The sequence below is a fragment of the Seriola dumerili genome, unplaced genomic scaffold, assembly GCF_002260705.1.
Source record: "Seriola dumerili isolate Sdu_G_001 unplaced genomic scaffold, Sdu_1.0 BDQW01000091.1, whole genome shotgun sequence".
NCBI lineage: Eukaryota > Metazoa > Chordata > Actinopteri > Carangiformes > Carangidae > Seriola > Seriola dumerili.
Genome location: NW_019174346.1, coordinates 3,441,864 through 3,462,218, shown reverse-complemented (window position 1 = coordinate 3,462,218; position 20,355 = coordinate 3,441,864). Strand labels below are relative to the sequence as shown.

The window sequence follows — 20,355 nt, the reverse complement described above, 5'->3', positions numbered from 1 at the left end:
ACCCCCCCCCACCCCCCACCCCATCCCCCAAAAGCCTCTTTTGCCAAACTGCAATGAGGACAAGGTCATAGTTGCCTTTTCTCTGAATAACAAATTCCAGTAAGAACCGTTTACAAAAAGCATCTCAGAGACACTACAACCCTCTCAAGTGAACAGTGTGACATCAGAGGTCACACTTACCCTCATGAGTTATTACTGTGAGTTCAATTGAACTGACTTTCTATCCAGCACCATTATCAGGTCAAAATTTTCATTTGTCCAATACTTAAAATGAATCACATTCCCATCAGCCTCAGCTGTTCGTGATTAGTGCTAATTAGCAACTCTTAGCATTAAAGCTGAAACATTGAATCCATCCAGGCAGATACATCGACCAATATCAGCGTATTGTAGATACAGTGTATTGGATCAGGACACACACAGTAACAAGAAATTGCAACACAGAAACGTCTAATCAGGTCATTTAGAAACTCTCACCGTCAGTTTGTCCAACAGAGAGATTGTAAAATGTTTACTTAGCATGTATGTTAGCATACGATACAATGATTAACTTCAAACATTCAGCCTTGGTCAGGCTATGGTTAGCGAGCTAACATACTAAACTAAGAGGGTGAACATGACACCTGCTAAACATCAGCATGTTAGCGTGGGCACTGTGAGTATGCTAGCATGCATTAACATTTAGCTCAAAGTACCACTACAACCTCAGTGAGCTGCCAGCATGGCTCTGGACTCTTGATGATGACATTGATGATGATGATGCTGATGATGATACTGAGGATGATATGGAAACCGTGGTTCTTCATGGTCTTCATGATCCTCAACTCTTGTGTTTTCAGGATCAACCACCTGCACTACCCGCCTGACGAGTATGAAGAGAACCCTGAGTTGGCTGGTTATGAAGATGGAGACTATGACCAAGATTACCACAGTGACAACAGGTAAATCACATGTTCAAACACACACACACACACACACACACACACACACACACACACACACACACACACACACACACACACACACACACACACACACTGTTGACCAGCTCTCACCCCTCAAGTGATGAATTAAATCAGCCATCTGTTATCTCCTTCACATGGCCTCTGGGTGTTTCCTTTGATAATACCCATGAACATACAACTGATATCAGGGCAAAAGTGCTCTTCAATCTACTAGCAAAGCTGATGCCCAGTAACAGCGTGCACCCAGAAAAAACAAACAATAAACAGCCATTATTATTTATGTAAAGCCGTAATGCAGATGGTCATTTAGATCATGTTTTCTGCTTGTGTCACTTTACCGACAAGACTAAGTGTAATTTCCTTGAAGCAATTTCCTGTTTCCATTGTGAGATGTATTGAATGAATATTGTGTGTTATGGCAGAATGAACTGTGGAAATGAGAAAATACACACTTATCGTCTTGTTATTGGCACTGCAGCAAATAACTATAATCAGAAATTTATTCCTTTTGAAAATGATTATTATAACAATCACTTGTAAATTATTTCTGCCTTTCTCGCTCTCCATCTCGATCGCCCTCTCCTTCTGTCTTTATGTGGCCAATTCAGAGTGAAGAGGAAATCAAGCAGCTCTCCATCCCCGCGTCCAAAGAAAAGGAAGAAGAAGAAATCCGGCCGCCGAAGGAGTCGGTGAGTGGAAACAGCTTCTACTGATGAAGTCGTTCGATTTTTCTTTTTTTTTTTTTTTATCTCTCAGCCTCGTTGACAGAGTAATTACACTGTGGTTTTGTGAAACGGAATTCCAATTATTTTCCTGTGAATATTGCAAACGAGCCATCAGATACTGCAGTTGTGTGTGTGTGTGTGGGGGGGGGAGGATATCTGTAGTGAGTGATTAGCAAAGCATAGTCTCGTCTTCCATTTTCTCTTGACAAGGTCAGCAAAAGGAGAGAGAGAGAGAGTGAAGGAGGAAGTAGACTGGTGGTAAAGAGAAGAAAGAATAAGTGGGGAAAGGCAGGAGGATGAATAGAGCTGGGCACAAAGAGAGCCAGCTGAGCTACTGTAGGATGACACCTGCGCTCACCCCTCTGAGGTGTAATGTTATGTAGCACAATGACAAGTGAAAGGCCAGGATTTAACTGCAATCTGAGGCTCATTTTACAGTCATTGCATGCAAAAGATGTCCTCCCTCTCTCCATCAATAGGTTTGGCAGCTCCTCGCCCACTCGCAGAGAGAAGAAGAAAAAGAGTGGGAAGAAACACAAGCGAGACAGGTGAGTGTGTACATAACATGTGTGAGCGTCATCAGTGATGTGTCATCCCAAGAAAGACTCTGACTTTTCAAAGGTTTGTCAACAGCTGCCATCACAGTGATGGTTGATCAGAGATGTAGTCACACCTTTGATGTTTCACTTACTGGAAATAAAAGTGAATAAAGTAAATAGCTGCTCACTGGGGAATATTCAAAAATTACAGAGTGTTTCAGATGTTTTTCTGTTGGTTACATTTTTCTCTTGTATCTGTTGCCTCTTTGTTCAATAGTTCAACAATTATTGTGTAGGAAGGAAGGAGGGAGGAAAGGAATGGAGGAAGAAAGGAAGGAAGGGAGGAAGGAAGAAAGGGAGGACAAAGGGAAGAACAAGGAAAGGGAAGAGGAAAAGGAAGAGAGGAAGAAAAGGAAGAAGTAAAAAAAACTAAGGAAGAATAAAAGGAAGAAAAAGGACGAGAAGAAAGAAAGAAAGAAAAAGAAAGAAAGAAGGAAAGAAAGAAAGAAAGAAAGGCAGAAGGAAATTTGGAGGGTAAAGGGAAAAGAAGGAAGAAAGGAAAGGAGTTAAAGAAAAACTAGAGGGGAAGGGAAGAAAGACAAAATTCAAGGAATAGAGGATGAAAAAGAGAGACAAGAAGAGAATGAAAGGGAATGGAGGAAGAGGGAGAAAGAGAGGCCTCCAGGAAGAGAACAATGAAAGAATTAAAGACATAAGTAAAAGAGAAGAAAGAATAGAAGGAAGGAAGGAAGGAAGGAAGGCAGGCAGGCAGGCAGGAAGGAAGGAATCAAGGAAGGAAGGAAGGAAGGAAGGAAGGAAGGAAGGAAGGAAGGAAGGGTTGCAAAGACTCTAAGAAGAAAGATAGAAGGGAGGAAGAGATGGGAAAAGAGCACGAGCTCATCAGCAGATACCTGTGCAGTGCCTCTGGATATCATAATGACAATAAACAATGGTAGAGTGCCCTCCTCCCCCAGTTCCTCTCGTCCTCCGCCTGACTCGGGGGGAGCGGGGCTAAATGTGTTGCTCTAATAACCCAGCCTGGATGGGGGGGGGGCGCACAATAAGAAGAAACAAGAAAAATGAGCCTCTCACCAAATTGCTGAGCATCACTGCACTGCCCCGCTCCTGTTTCCCACCTCTCATCCATCCACACACATCCCAGTCCCCCTCACCCTCTCCCCTCACCCCCCCACACCTCCCTCCCAGCCTCACACCAAAGCTACTCTGCATTGCAGGTACTGTTTTTATATGAATAATGTATAGATGAGGCAGGGGGGTGAGCAGCATGCAGGGTTCCTCCCCCAGAGACGGCCTCCTTTGATGCTCTTTTTTAAGGTGCACTTTAGGGGGGCGGGATTAAATTCATATGGCTGCTTGTTTGTAATGTACTGCTCACTGTAAAATAATAGCTCCAGGTTGGGCTCCCCCTTTTCATGCGTATTTCTCTCACATCTTCCGTCCATGTCTTTGTGTAAGAGGGAAAGGCGAGGGATTTAGCTATGACCAGAGTGTGTGAGAGAGGAGAAGAATAATGAGCCCTCCAAAATGTCACCTCATATTCAGTGGTCCCCAGATGACTCCCTCCAGTGGGGACACACAAGCTGCTACTGGGGCCACAGCTCTGAGTCACATATCAGCCACATACATTACTGTGACAGCTTTATTACTCCCCTTTCAGTGAATCAACACACTTTGTTGCCGCCGCTCCCTCCCACTCCATGCTGCATGCTGTAGGTGTGTAAAACAGCAGGGGAGATGAAGGGCTCTTCAGGAAAATAGCAACAACTCTCACAGACCGGTCTGACTAATCACCATGGAAACTGCAACGAGGGTGAAAGCGATATGGAGGTGATGTGTCAGTTGCTGAGGACTGAGGAATGGCCGGCCTCCCCATCATTATACTCAATACATGGTTAAAGGGAAAACTGCCACAGAAGCTCTGAGTTTCTTATTCCAGCTTTTTTTTGCAGGGAGCAGCAGCAGCTTCTGCAGCCAGAAATAATAATAATAAAAATAATAAGTGTGACATCCTGCACCTGTAGAATAAAAACTGGAAAAGCGTGCTGTGAGAGCCCCCCCTGGAGACATCTCTGCACATATAGATGTGTGCATGCGATTCAGACTGGCTAACGCAGGGAGGGGGGCTCACATGTGCATCGACAAAACTGCAGAAACACATGCTGAAATATTCCATGTATTAGTTGCCAGATAACCTGCATGATCCCTCTGCTGTTACAGAATCTTGAACATGCTTATATTATGTGATTCACACTCTGTGTGTCTGTGTCTGTGTTTGTAATATTAATAGCACTGCTCACATTTATATGTTATATTTTTTGTCATCAAATATACACAGAAGTCAAATTGAGCCCGTCCAGAATATGAGATATTATCTGTTTCTTCAGTGTAAAAATACTGACGCCAAATGAAGCTCAGCTGCATGGGAAGCTTAGACACAGCAGCTTCATGTAGTCTCAATATTCTTTAGGGTGAATTTGAAAATATGACAATAAAAATATGGTATGAAAAAAACGTGGCGCACAGATTGATGACAGCACAGATTAGATTTTGGGATCAGCCTCCAGCGTTTGTTCAAAAACAACCTTGGATCTCCTAGAAACTATTCCAAGGAGCAGGTTTAGTAATTTCCCAGAACCACCATCAAATCTGGAACATGGACTGATGTAAATGTGTCATTTCTGGGTAAAAGGTAAACCTGGACAAGTTATCCAGATTACTCAGTCAACCTGCTTCTTCGCACAGCCGCTGGTCGACGGTTGCAGTACTGTATATGAATGATTCATGTAGCCGTCACGTCATCATCATTATAATGATTGCGGCTTTTTTTGTTTTTGTAGATCTGCATCTGGCTCCAGGAAAAAGCGAAGATACAGGTGTGTATGAAAGACGAGAACACTGCAGCATAACAAGATCAGAGCTGTTAACAACGTTGTTCATGACAGTGTGCAGCAAAGCCAATGCTGCAAATTAGTTCTCTCATGTAAGGTGTGTGTTATTTTCCTTTCTGCCTGTTTTCACTGTTGACTTTTTGGGCAAAAATCCATATGGGGGAGCAGAACAGTGAGTTGTGTTTTTACAAAGGGAATCTTCACTGCTTTAATGTGCACAGCTTCATTATCTTACACATGACGTCTGTTTCAGATCGGGCAGCCCAAAGAACAAACACAAAGACAAGAATAAACAGAAAAAGAGGTGAGACGCTCACAGAATCCCTCTTATACCATTTACATGTTAATGCTGAGCGCGCTGAAACCTGCAGCGTATGTAGCCTCACATTGATTATCTGATGATGATATTTTCAGCAGTTTGTCCTCTGCACACAGTAAAACAAACAGTGACCAATCATCTCAGCCCTCAACAACCACCACTGAATCACGTTCAGTCCCTCATAAATTTATATTGGTATTTTACACTCATTATCTCAGACTCACACAGAATGTTAGTAAGCATACAGCACCGAGTGCATCTCCTGAGCATCACGTGTGAGTTCAACACAACATCAGCGCCACACCCGTCTTAATTAGGTACATATTGACAGTGTTTGGCTGTGCATGAACTGTTTTACATACCGCTGGATTGACTACTGAGCTCGCTGTGGCATGTGTGTTTCCCTGTGATATATGCATACATACATACACATGGCTTTGTGTATGTATATGTATGCATGCGTGTGTGTGGTGTGTGTGTGTGTGTGTGCGTGCGTGATGTGTTTGTCCATTTGTTGTCATCCATCAGGTCCCCCGGTGAGACCCCAGGTAGGAGTTCACAGCGTCAAGGCAGCTGCTGCAGCTCCCGCAGCGCCTCCCTGTCCTCCACCCGGAGCACCTCCAAATCTCCCGCCAGGTAGACTCCTCCTCACACACGCATTCACACATACGCCTCGTTTGCTCACACACTACTACTGAGTGTCCAGCGGTTGCCCTGGTGACTGTCAGTCCCTCTCTCTCATTTACTCTCGGCCCCCTGAGAATAGAGTAGGATACAGCACGTCTTATGATAACCCCCCTTAGATGAATGTGATGTCTCACTCTGCGCCTCTGGAGAGTTTGGTCATTTAAAAAGCAGAATATACTGTTTGTTCAAGTGAAGTGAAATGTCCAGTGTCATGTTTCTGATGCTAGGGCAAATCAGTTTGTAAAGGGGCAGTTAGTAAGACCTCTACTCTTCTGCAACTATTCTGATAATCAATTACTCGTTTGAGACATTTTCTTTGTGTAAAACATTTCTTGTGGTTCCCAGTCGTAAAGATTTGCTGATTTTCTCTGTTTGTTATTGTTGGAAAAGGAATATCTTTGGGTTTTGGACTGTTGGTAGTCACCTTGGAGGTTAGCTTTTATTCTTTCTGAATAAGAAGAAGAAGAAGAAGAAGAAGAAAATATTAAAAGTTTGAGAGCAGGAATAAAACTGAAGGATTTCTACTTTTATTTTCAAATACAAAATGTCGCTGTGAGCACTTTTCTGACGGTTAACTCACGTTGTTCCTCAGGGAGTGGGCTGGCTGTGCTTTACCTCTCGTGTTGCTGTGTCTTCCAGACTGAACTCCAAGCACAAGACGGACGGACAAAAGGCGTCCGGCACCTCGCTGTCCCCGGGCCCCAACAGTCCCGCCACGTGGCACAACGGGGACCCCACCCAGCGAAGCCGCAACGGCAAGGCCAGCAGACTCAACCACGTCGAGGGCGAGAAAGGGCACGATGTATGTAATCTCCTCTATTTTGCTCCCACACCCCCACCCTCCCCCACTCCCCCCCACCCACTCCAACGGTATCTACCACAGTCTTTACAGATGAGTTTTATCTTGCTCTTTTGTGTTGGTTGACATGAATTATCATCTTCTTTGATACTGAAAGATTTTTTTTGTTCTTTTACCAGTTCTTCCAGGACAGTTTTTATTATCAACATGATTATTTTTGACGTATAAAAGACACTTCTGTCCTGTGTAAAAGTTGCCGCTCCTGCTGCTTTGTTTCTGGCTCTCTTGACTCCTCTGCCATCTTGTTTTTTGTTTGTTCTTGTTGTTCCCCGGTAACGGAGGGAGGGAGCAAAGACATCCTCTGAGTCAGAGCACAGCATTAGCATACAGCACCACGGATGGAAATATGAGCCACACTGGCACACACTGTTTCCAAATGAATGAGCAAAAAGATTGTTGTTTCTTCCAAGCGGGTGCCTGCTACGGCAAAAGACAAATAAAAAAACAAGTTGAGTGAGGCGTAGGTATGTCTGCCTCAAACATCCCCCCCCCCAAAGGTCCATGTCCATGAAGAAATATCAAAGGAAACGTGTCTATTAGGAATAAAAAATTTTGCAGATAAAGTCTTAATTAACCAATGTTGAAGCGATCAGACGTCTGATGGTGCTTTGTGATAACAATTTGCAATTCCTCCTTGAACTGACTAATCCAATTACTTAATGGAAAGTCTTGATCCAAGTATATCTAAATGAACTATGATAAAATATAGCTACAGTGCAGCTCACCATAGGTATCAGCTGTTTCTGCTGGGGAATATGGGAGATTTAAAATGCCTAAATAAAAAAATAAAAAATCTGAACTAAGAAAGTGAAATACAGAATCACAATGTAATATGTATTTCCTCTTATGTATGCATTTACTGTCATAATCAAATGAAAAATATAACCTTAGCTTTTTGTCTTAAACTGAATTGTAATCACAGTGAAATGAAAGTTAGCACCGTCATTAGTTTTCATGAGACACATCATGCAGATCTGTCTTTATTTAAACTGGAAGGTCATTGAGGGTAAAGCCCTCATTTACAACGATATCAAGTTCATAAAAATACCAGTTAAAAAAAGGACATAAAATTAAATTAAATACAATTAAAAAATAATGTAATGACAAGAATCAATTAAAACAGGTGCAAATAGAAGTGTAGAGGCCAGAGATAAATGAGGCTTTGTAGTGAGTTTCAGGTGGACGGTGCAAAAAAGAGAAGAATGAAAAACAATCAACTGTCCAATCACAGCTTAGGAGCAGAACATTAAAACTGCTTCCTGCGGGCTAACACCACCGCTGACTCGACATCTAGTTACCTCGGTCACTGAGAAGTCTCAAAGCTGCTTAAAGCTCGATCAGAAATGTAGCTAAATGTAAAGTCAATAGTAAAAGCTCAACAACTGTGCTTTTAATTTCAGTACATTTTAACTATGACACTGTTAATGCAAACAAAAAAAAAAAACACAACAAAGTATATTGTGTTTTCTTTGATGTTTTTATTTCAGCATTATGAATCTCCCACAGATGGACCCGTTGTACTGAATGGGTTGCAACTTTATTTTATCTTTATTTTTAAAAAAAAACAAAACAAGCAACCAGCACCACACACGCTTCACAGTACGATCATAAAGCCTGAAGTTTTATAGATTGTACATGAACTGCTCCTCGTTTGTTTCTGTTAGTCTCTTAAAGACACTGTGATGCGTTTTACATGACCTGCTGCCGTTATGAAAACAACCTTGCTCTGCCGTACTGTAAATGCATCATTACAGCTACAGTAGGATGACAGCCATTATGTTGGAATAAAACAAGCCATCACTTAGACAAAGGGAGCACTTGAGAAACAAACGTCTTCTGATGAACAAGCATCTAAATGGGCTGCAAACATCCTGCAAACACTTCCTCCAGAGAACTGATGTCTCCTATTTTCCACTCCAGCTTGCATGTGTCTGAGGTCTCATCTGATCTCTCTCTCTCTCTTTTCTCTGTCATTACTGTTTCTTTTTTTTCCTTATCAATATAAGTGGTATTTACCCATGAATAAATGCCCAAATCTTTCTGTCTCATTTATATAAAAAGCACTCAATTGCTTTGGAACTGGACCAAGTAGGTTAACTGGGTACGTGAAATAGTTTCTTTTTGTCAATACAGTTGTCTTTCTTCTCAAGCACATGCTCTGCTCAGTGATAGATGCTCTTCTCCTCCAGACGTCCAACAGCTCCTGCCAAAAGCACCAGGGGTTAAACACATGCTCCTCTCTACTGCTTTACTTTACCATGTCGATGTGCATGTTGCCCCTAGGTGGCAGTATCTCTTCTGTCCCTGACGTTCTGTTTCCAGTTTATCTGTCCAGGCCAGTGGGGAATGGCAAGGGATGTCTGTTAGATCATGTTTCTTTTTAGCCCTTCAGGTGGGATGTAGTGAAAGAGGACGCTTAATTGGCTCGCATTTTTTAAACAGCATCTTTGTAGCATAAGGTGATGCTGCCCCACACTCTTGTTAATCTCCACCAAAGGCTAAAATATGTCATACTAATCCTCAAACTGGAGTCTTTGCACAGGAGGATGGTCAAGTGTAACAGATCCTGGATCTAACTGAAGTCTGATTTTACTGCAGCAGTTGTGTGGTTTAGCAAATGTTCTGTATAGCAGCTCTGGTTCTCTATCCATCAGCTCAGTTTGTGTTCCTGTAGTCGCCCCCTAGCCCCGTTTGGGACTGTCTCACCCACTACAGGGGAGACAGTCCTGGATGCTTCGCCACAGAGAAGCTCAGGGAAGCAGCTTTGCACTTCTCTTTATCGGAGGTGGGAAAGTTGAGCCGACGTGTATTCGCCTAACCGACCACGTAGTGCCAGGTCATGCCATAAAAGAACTAGTTGGTGCGATGTGTTGTTTTTACTCTACACAGTTTGTATAATGAAAAAGAACAGACTGTCTGATTTGGCAAATACAGGTGTGTTTAACATCCCCATCTCTGAGGAAGAGCAGCGCACACACACTTTCCTCAGCTTGTTTGGAAGCATCTGAGACTGTCTCCCACGCAGTTGTTGAGATAGTCCCAAACAGGGCCAGTCATCCTCGTGCTCATTAGTAAAAGATTTATTCAAACACTTGAAACACAAGCACACGGACTCTTGAAACTAACTAGGACAACTCACACCTTTGTTAACATGATTGTTATTTTAAAGGGACCCAAGCCATTTTGAATGGTAGCTCCCTCTTCACTTTTAAGAGTTTAAACAGCAGATTGGACAAAGCTCCACAAGGCTCCCTCTCACCGTACCTGTGTTTATCCTGATATATAAATGAAAAAGAAGTGCTGCTGCTGAAGAAGACCCAGGCCAAAATGTGACTGGGGTCCCTTTCAAATGTGCTTACTTTCTTAGTTGTCCATCTTAGCAGTGACTGCCCCCTCCAACACTCTTCTACCCCCGTCTCCTCCTCTCCTACCTGTTCATCTGTGTCCTGTGTGACTCACGTCTCACTCTTGTTGTCCTGGCATTTTTCTTCCCACTTATCTTTCATATCTGCCAGCTCTGCATGCCCCCTCCCTCCCCCACCCCCTCCTCCTTCTCCTCCTCCTCCTCCTCCCTTCAGCTACTCTACTCTACATGGATGTCCACTAATATGACAATTAACTCTATCCGCTTACCTCTACCCCACCCCCCCACCCCGTTTTGATACAAATATGGCTGCATTTGTACAAGCGAAAAAGACAAAGCAAATCATGTAGGTTTTTAGATTCATCCTTTGTTTCTAATTTTACTTTGATTTTGAATTCCATGTGGATTTTTTATTTTTCTCCCCTCTATTTTCTTTATACTTTTTGGTTTGTTTAGTTCTCCTTAGTCTCTGGACTAAATATGTAGCTTTGATACTAAAAGAGGTCATTGTCTTTTTCCCATTTCGCTGCGGAGAACATTCCTTTCTCCCTTTTTTCTTTTTTCTTTCTTTCCTTTTTTTTGTTGATATTGCATACGTGTCACTGATTGAAATGGAAGGTAGGTAATGCTTTGCCTACGCACGTGATCTTTATGCAGATGAGAATGTGACAAGCACCCTAGCCTGAGTGACGTCAATGTTTCTCTCTCTCTTTCTCTTTCTCTCTCTCTCTCTCTTTCTGTTGTTTACCAATGGTCTTTAACCAAATTAATTTGACTTCATCAATTATGATTTGACTCTTGAAAGATTGGATTACGTAGAGCTCTGGTTTTTCTCTTTCCTCCTTAACTTCATTCTGAAGTCCAATATCCCGCTCTATTATCCAGGTCCATTTCTTTCCATTTTTGTTTTCTTTCTGTTTTGGTAGAATGCATTCCTGTTTGTCCAGCATCTCTCTGTTTGTTGGTGAATTAGTACATTCGTCTTATGATTTTCACCATATTGATTTCCACGACCTTTTCTAACAACTGTCATAAACACCAGTGGTTGTGTCTTTTCTTATTATATCGCTTAGTTGTCTTCTCCCGAGTGGAGGACGGCTCTTCTTTCTGCAAGGATCAGTCGGCGCTTTTGCTATATCTTAGATTACAAAGCAGTTCAGACAGCACATGATAATGCATGCGGAAGAGCCGGCTGTGTTTGGTTTCATATAAAAGGCCTTTTGGAGATTTACCCTCTTTTTTTTCTGACCTGCTTGGAATGAGCAGTGTACTGTGAACTGTGCATCATGTTTCAGTCCCTAAACTCCACCTTTATCACTTTCCAAGGTCTGTTTATGTTGAATACTTAAAACAGGGGTTTTAATATATTATAACATCAGTCTCTACCATACACAGTTTAAAGGATAAGGCTGATATTACTCTGTATTTCTCACTATTAACAAATCCCTTGCAAAGACCTGAACCAACAGTGTGTCAGTACATCCCGGCTTCCCCACCCTGTCTGTGGCACTCAGCCACAAACCTCTTACTTCCTACAGCAGATGGAATATTTTTAAAAAGCTAGTTTCATTTTGAAACAAGAGTCAACAGCCACACTAGAGGCTCTGTGGGACTGTACTTACAGTAGGTACAGCCATGCAGTGAGCTAAACGCCAATGTTAGCATGCTAACATGCTCACAGTGTTGTGTGTTGTTCATTTTGCAGAAATGTGATCATAAACCAAAGGATTGGACAAATTAAAATTCTGACCTGATGATGGCGCCAGATGAAAAGTCAAAAGGCCACCAAAGTGGTTTCAAGTTATCCTGAAGGGGATATCAATATGTGTCCCAAATGTCATGCTTACCACCCAATGATTGTCGAGACAGTTGTCGACCTCACGGTGGGGCAACAGGAAAAGTCATTTGGATTCATCAAGTGGGAACCATGAACATCTTTTCCAAATTTCATGGCAATCCATAGTGGATGAGATATTTCAGTCTGGACCAAAGCAGTTGACTGACAGGGCGATGTTGCTGTCCTTAGAGCCATGCTAGCATCCCTAGGTAAGGCACTGTAGAAAACGTCACTCAAACGGGAGTAAATGCTGCATTTGTTGGTGCTATAGTGAGTTATTCACAGAACCAGGACAGAGTGTATGTTCACTCAAAATAAACCACAGTGTGTGTGTGTGTGTGTGTGTGTGTGTGTGTGTGTGTGTGTGTTTTCCCGGTAATGAAGGCACCCAGTGCAACAGTGTGACTCACTTTTGTTTTTGGAAACAATGGAGCTCCACAGCACAGAGGAATCAACTATCTATCTATGCTATCATGGTAGGATCAATACATTGTTGATTTTGGTCTTTCATGAGATTCATTGACAACAAGAAAAACAGAATATTTCCAGCCTTATTCTATAAAACAGAGGTAATTTTGAAAACTAGTAGCATCAAGGTAAATGCGTCTATGCATGACACTTAGCCACGTAGCTTTTCACTTTAAAACACCAAAGGATCCGATCACATCCTTATTGTTTTATCAGTTCAATGTAATTCCACCGATCTTTCACTCACCATGTGCTGTAGGGGGGGTTCTCTTACATTAGTCATTTCCCCCAAAAAATAACCTCTGATTACTGTAAAATGTGGTTGAACCCGAGTCAGTCTCAGTAATAACCTGAACACTCGCTGTTGTTATGTGGCACTACATTACTGGAAACCTTTGTGATCACTGTAAGTGCCTCGTATCAAGGAGCCCATGAGCACAAACACTGATTGTAACCAGTAAAAGGGAAGGTAGTTATCCTGTAAACGTGTCAGCAAGTAAGAATAACACCTTCCCGGTGGTAGATACGACATGGAGAGAAAAAAAGGTAAAGAAAATACCTTTAACTCTCACCAGCCAGTTGCTCTCTGATGTTTAAGAAGGTGACTGGGCCCAGAGGATTTACTCTCTGTGTGAGGGACGCCCTGCACATTGTGGTTTTCCTCTTTGCTTTTGAGTTCTTTTCCATTGATTTCCATGCATTGTCTCATGAGTCACTGGCAGGGAAGGGTTTTGTGTCTTTTTCTCTTGCATTTTGTGAATCTAATGATGCACTTATGTTGCCCCACTTTTCCCTTTTCTTCATACCTTACCTACTAAAGGAGGGAATACCACTTTATTGGTAAGTGGATGTTAACCAGAAGGGAGTTAAACAAGAGTAACCATTAAAAAAAAACAAAGAAAATGGGTCGCTGTTCACATCTCAGCAATTGTCTTCAGGAAAAAAAATCCAGAAAGAGAAAATTGAGTAGCAGACGATTTGTTTTCTGATTCGATTGATTCAATAATTGTGATCTTTATTTTGTTCCTTCCATTTCTGTGATGTTCTGTCAAGTTGTCTTCTCTTTCTGTTTTGTTTATTTTTTTAACCATTACTAAAATAACTGAAGAAGTCCTCTTTTTCTACTCTACAAAATCTGTAGCTCTGTACTCTCTGCCTCTGCTCTTAAACTTATTTGGTTCACAGTTTTGTTTTTACTTTTTCCCTCTCTTTCTCCTCTTCCTAGTTTTTTTTGTTTGTTTTTGCGATTATGATTTCTTCAACTCATTATGGTTTTGCATGCCAAGTATTGCATGCGCTGCACCATAGAGGACTATCTATAAGCCATATGGAGAAAACCTAGATCTTTTTCTTTTAGATGTTTACCTTCTTTTGGCAAGTACACCGTAGCACTCAATCACCAGCCTGAAAACACTCTAATGCTCTTTTTGTCCTTTTTCTTTTTTTTCTTTTTTTTTTCCTTTGTTGGTCATCATTTCTCTACAGAAGCTCCATCTGCTGACTGCTAGCTCTGCAAGCATCCAGCCCACTCTGCTGAGAGAGCACAAGCTCCACAGCGCCCCCAGCAGGAGCCACACAGGACCGACGTGTGCAGCAGGAGAGGCTGGGAGTGTAGTCGGCAGGAACACAGCTGTAGGGAGCTCCGTAACCCAGACGCAAGGGAGGCGAGGGAGTCAGAGAGGCCAGAACAAGAGCTCCCACTCCCCTGCTCACAGCAGCGACTCAGCCCACTCCCAGCACAACCACGCTCACAAAGGGAGGAACTCTCGTCACCAGAGAAAGTGAGCCTTCATGCAGCCTACATGGTTCAGGCTCTTATCACTGCTGGGAGGTTTTACTTTAGTGTTGCCACTGAGAGGGAATTATTTGACATTTTCTCTTTTATACTGCCAATTGCCTTAGGACAAAAGGAGGCCACTCTTCCAAGCGTCACCACCGCTCCAGTCGGGGTCAGGCACACCACCGGAGCCCGTCAGCATCTCCGGGGCGACACACACACACGTCGGGCAGGAAGAAAGAGGAGTCTCGGAGCAAACCCAACCTCCGACAGCGCAGCAGCTCCTGGAGCAGCGGCCGTTCGTCCTCACACTCCGTATCCAGAGACAGAGGCCCCAGCAAGGCCAAGTCCCCACACAACAGACAGAACAACTCCAGGTGAAACACTGCTCCCTGTCTCACACCTCTCTGTCACCTTGTGGTTTTATTTTGCTCTCATGTGCTGATGGCGTTCTGTGTGCCGTGCAGAGAGAGGGACAGCCCTAACCGCTCCGACACCGACAGCCGAGCTCGCCGCCGCTCACGCAGCTATTCACCCATTCGCAAAAGGAGAAGAGACTCACCCAGCTTCATGGAGGCTCGCAGGATCACCAGGTAACACAGCTGTCCAGACTCAGAAAACATCCCCTGCTTTTTCCAGATTCCCAGTTGGACATAGATTTATTCACAACTCACCTACTGTGTAGAAACAGGCACCAAAGGGACACTTTGTCTTTTGAATTTTATTTTCAGCTTTTTATAAGTCTAGAATTAAAAGCACTTAAGCATGACACACTTTAATATACAATATGTCACACTCTGCGGATAAAACATTTCCCATAATTTTACAGCACTGCACTCATATTAGGGAAGAAGTCGTTCTTTTATAAATTACTACAATGACAAGCAAAAGGAATAAAATGTGGGAAGTTGTTCCTTAATAACCACCTTCAGATCCATTAAATCCTCTGTTTAGAGTAAGAGGGTGTGTGGTTTGGTAGATTTGGTTTAGTTGGAGGGGACACAAGTCAGAGGTTCTTGAACCAAACACAAAGAGTGAACACTCTGTCCTGCTTTATATACTGTATATATATATATATATATATATATATATACATATATATATGTAAATATACATACATGTTTTTGTACAGATTAAACAAACATGGTTTTACAGGTGTTTGTAGGTGGATTTTGCCACTTTTGGTTACTGTCTTTATGCTAAGCTAAGCTAAAAGCTAAAGGTTGTAGCTTTGTAGTTAGTGTACAGTGAATCAATTTTCTCATCTAATACGTGTATTTACCATTAATTGCTTTACATGTTGCAAAGAATTCAGCTATTTCCTTCCTACAGTTTTAATGTCATATTGATGCTTAAATTCTGCAATTTGTTTAGATATGAATTAATATAATAACAATGCAAGTTTTATTTGTATTTATATATTTATAAATATGTTTATTAGTGAACAAAGTTCCTCAGTACAATAGATAGAAACAAGACAACACAACAAGACTAAAAAGCTACAATAATAAACAATATAATAAGGTAAATAAAATGCTATAATAAGATAATAAAAACCTACAATATACTCTACATAACAGTAAGGATGTTAAATTAATATAGAAATGAAGTATGATTAGAATGGTGAAGTGGAATATGATGACATGATTTATTTAGTCTGAGACTGATTAGATTGGGAGTATGTTTGTTTCTTGTTTCTTCCTCTGCAGATGAAAACATGTTTGAATAAGAGTCACCTCTGTACTTTCTCATAAGAGTGTAAATAGTCATGGGTGAAATGTGTGTACCTTGTCGTCTTTTACTCCACTCCTAAAGGTCCTGATGCCAAAACAACAGGATGCTGCTGAACTGAGCTGCTGCAGGCTAGTTACCCTGGTAACAGTTGCCGTGCAGCAGGACCCTTCTAGTCTGACCCCTGAAGCTTGGCTGAACAGCAAACCGTCAGAGCCCCCCTGAGTAAACCTGGCCTCCTCCTGTTTTTTTCTCTGTCCTCTCTCTGCTCCTTCATCTCCTCCCTGATATTTACACAGAGAAACTCACACCAACTCTAATGCTGCACCCCACTGCGGTCATGCACTAATGTTGTAACACAGGGATACAGAGATTAAAATGCTATCAAGGTTTATTTAAGCGGATACCCCCTAGGGCACAGGCTGTGGATTTCCATGGCAGATACAGAAGACAAAAGCTGAGGCAGAGTTATCTGCAGCGCCGCAGAAATGACAAGGTGGAGCGCACCTTGTAGCAGCAGGGATACCTTGATAGCGTTTATCTCTCCCTGCACTGTTGACTGTTGATTTTTCTGGGTGTTGGCCTCCGCTGAGAAGAAGAGGTTGTTTTTGGAACTAACAGCTAATTACCTTACAGGAAGTACCTCCAGAGTGGCTATTAACAAGGCAATCTCAGCTTAAGCTTAAACTAACAACATGCTTTTCTCTTCTATGTGTGTGTGCAGTTATATTGTCCGTGTGTGTGTGTGTGTGTGTGTGTGTGTGTGTGTGTGTGGCTGAACAGCTTTTTTTTAACCCACATAGCTGCTCTCTTTCAGATCCTGTACTGATCTTAAGTCTACCACCTCTATAACCTCCTATACACTGATTTGCTCTTGAGCCTGTTTTACATCAGCATCAGATGTACATTTAACACGTGTTAAACTCTCACACTGACACTCACTCGTCACACTTGTTGTGTTTGTCTAAGATAACTGTTAATATTCCATCCTCTCCCCCCTCACCTGTCCCCAGCGCCCGGAAGCGGCCGATCCCGTACTACCGGCCCAGTCCGTCCTCGTCCAGCTACGACAGCAGCCCGCCACGGTCCAGCCGCAGCCGTAGCCGCAGCTACAGCAGCTACAGCCGCAGCAGGAGCCACAGCAGGAGCCACAGCAGGAGCCACAGCAGGAGCCGGAGCCGGAGCTGGAGTCGGAGCCGCAGCCAGAGCCGGAGCTGGAGCCGCAGCAGGAGTCGCTCCCGCAGTCACCACAGTTACTACAGCCGCAGCAGCTATGACAGCCCCGGCTTCTGAAACGACAACAAGCAGATGGGAAGTCCTGTTTAATCGACTGTGTTCCGGTTCAGTTATTATGTCTCTTTAACAAGCCCTCGACAGCGGCCCGCGCTGCTGTTACAGTGCGGGGCTCAAACTCCTCGACCCACGACCATTATCCCTCTCTCACACAGAGCCTGGATCAAAGAGGAGAAAGGTATTCTGAAAGAGCACATTACTATGAAATTGGGTGTCACTCCTCATGTCTTCACATATCCACGGTATTCAAGGAAATTGGTTACCACATGTCAAAAATTAATATGGTAGAGCCCAAAGAACAAATCTTGCTGAATGTTAGCACTTTCTTCCTCTTCTTCCACAAAACAACCAAAAACGAATTCATTAGAAACTATATACTATATAAATAAATTTATTATACTATATATATATATATACATATATATATATATATTATATATATATATATATGTTATATATATATAGACATCCTAAAAGTAGGAGCTGAGTGGAAGACAAAAAGAAACACATCAAAGGTTTACTGTACATTTCAGAGACTTTTTTTCCCTTTTCATAAACTCATCTCCCCAAAGACTTCCACGTCACTGAAGCACAGAGATCAACAGAAGTGAGAACAAAAGAAAAGTCAGCGGATTAACTAGGAAGCAAAAAAAAGAAAAAAAAAGAATAAAGAAACAGGAACTTTTTTTATGATGAAAATTGTATTGTATAGGTTTGTCTGTATAGATGTAAACTCCTTTAAGTTCTGGCTTTGTAAACTATGCACTGTATATTCCATATAGTTTGAGGAGGTTTGTTTAGCATGATGCATCAGGAGAGACTTGCTGCTCGTAGGAGAGTCTTTGTCGAAATGAAAGATGCCCTCTGACCTATACAGTATGTCAGACACCTGCATACAGAGGTGAAGAGATGGTGACAAAACACGTATTATGTACTTTTACTCTTTTCCCCGTTTAAATGATTATGTTGATTCTGCTAATCCTGTTTGAGTGCATGTATGAGTGTGTGTATGCATGTGTAAGAGTGCATGTATGAGTGCGTGTATGTGTGTGTATGAGTGCATGTGTGTGTGTGTGTGTGTGTGTATGTGTACCTCCTCTGCAATGACCAGTGAGGTAATAGTTCATGTGTATCCACTGTAGCCTGTGTCTACAGCTGCTGTACGGTACTGTACAGGAAAACTGTCTGCAAAAAGCCTCCATGCACACGTTTGCGTTGACCACAGCTATTTATGGATCTACTATATTTATTAGTTTATTTATTGGGTTATTTATTATTTAATTTATTTATCATCATGAGCTGTAAAGCAGTTGGATCATGCTTTGAAGATGAGATTGCTGCAGATGTATTCCCATGTTTTACACACAGTCGGTTTCTTGTTATCAGATTAGCGAGCAGCAAGTAGATTCGCTGCTGTGTGTGTGTGTGTGTAAGATTCTCTGATTTTAGCCGGTTTAACTGAGTCTTCACCCACAGTTACCATTATGGTATCCCCCCTGCCTATAGTAATGGTTCGTTTTAATGCAAGCCATTGTGGCTCTGCCTGTACGGAGAAGCAAGCAACCAGCCTGAAGCCGAACCAAAACATCTCCCTGTGTGGGGAAGACAGTCCGTTATTCTCCATACTGTATGTTTCCAACCACCACGTACCCTAACCCCTTGTACGATGGCTCGCACCGTGTTTCTGAACGTCCCCTGGTTACGGGCTTCAGCCGGTGGATATATGTAACTTTAGCATAGCAGAGACAGCAGCAGCTCTGTGACGCCTCCTCTGTGTCCAGCTTCAGTAGTGCGTTAAATAAACTGGCGAAACAATCAGGGATCACCCTAAGTCTTCCTTACCATTCGTCCAGTCTCACGTCACTCACACAGTGTTGCATTCCCAGTGTGACCTATAAACCCAACTATAATACTCTGCAAACCTGTTTTATTCAAAGCATAGCATTTCCCCTTTGGTTCTACAAGTCATTCTTTGTAATGTACAAGTTATTATACCTGACAATAAACAGAAACAAATGGAGAAATAATGATTGAAGTGCTCTTTTTCTCTCTAAGGTCAGGTGCAGTGATAGTGCGTGTGTTGTCATGCAGACGCTGTGCAGACATTTTCCTACAGAGGGCACTGACGAGAACCTGTCAGTATCTGGAAATGAAAACTGCCCAACAATTACAACTGCAGACAGACCAGACCAGTGGTGATCTATTTTAGAGACTGTGCAGATATAAACACCATGTACCACTCTGTTGAGATACACTGTAACCCTGATCAGATTATATTTGTTTCAAGAAAATTGAGCCAAATCTCTAAAGAATCAAAAATAAATGAAAAAATAATACTTATAGTAAAAAAAAAAAAGAACCAATATTCACCAAAACATGACGTTAAAAACAAAACCTACTATAAAGGGTTTCCCCATTTGATGACAGTAGCCTCCACTTTCATTTCACTGATCCTTTCTCTTTACTGTCCCCTTTTTTTTTATTTTAGTTTTCCCTGCCAGTTTTTATTAATTTCTTTCCCTGTAGAGAGACAGACATACCCCTGTAACACCTGCCTACACAAGACCTGTGTGTCTGAAGCTGAAAGCCAAAAAAGCTTTTTCACAGCAGATATTTTGACTTGTAGCAGGAAAAAAATCAGTGGAACACACTTCACCAAGGATCGCTCACTTCCATCAAGCAGAGGTGGGAGTAAGTCACACATGTGCAAGTCACAAGTAAAGTCATATGAAATTCTGATGATCTTCAACAGTTTTCCCATATTAATCAGTTAAAAGACAGTGGTCATGAAAAACTGGGTTTTCTTTTCAATGCAATGTAGTCTGAGCTGCTGCCCGCCTCCTGAAAATGGAAGTTGATGATTGGTTAATGGGAACGTGAAG

The 20,355-nt window shown here is 42.3% G+C and overlaps 1 protein-coding gene across 1 annotated transcript in view; it reads left to right on the top strand.

Annotated features, from left to right (window-relative positions):
• srrm3 (serine/arginine repetitive matrix 3) overlaps positions 1-17,602 on the top strand; it is a 79,049-nt gene extending 61,447 nt beyond the window's left edge. The window contains exons 5-17 of the mRNA XM_022746099.1: positions 840-941; positions 1,574-1,654; positions 2,197-2,238; positions 5,088-5,123; positions 5,392-5,442; positions 5,986-6,093; positions 6,784-6,946; positions 9,678-9,788; positions 14,158-14,453; positions 14,575-14,826; positions 14,917-15,042; positions 17,194-17,238; positions 17,323-17,602. Of these exons, the coding sequence (XP_022601820.1) occupies positions 840-941; positions 1,574-1,654; positions 2,197-2,238; positions 5,088-5,123; positions 5,392-5,442; positions 5,986-6,093; positions 6,784-6,946; positions 9,678-9,788; positions 14,158-14,453; positions 14,575-14,826; positions 14,917-15,042; positions 17,194-17,238; positions 17,323-17,473 (1,564 nt within the window). The 3' untranslated portion in view covers positions 17,474-17,602. The remainder of the gene's footprint in view (positions 1-839; positions 942-1,573; positions 1,655-2,196; positions 2,239-5,087; positions 5,124-5,391; positions 5,443-5,985; positions 6,094-6,783; positions 6,947-9,677; positions 9,789-14,157; positions 14,454-14,574; positions 14,827-14,916; positions 15,043-17,193; positions 17,239-17,322) is intronic.
• Positions 17,603-20,355: the final 2,753 nt, after the last annotated feature.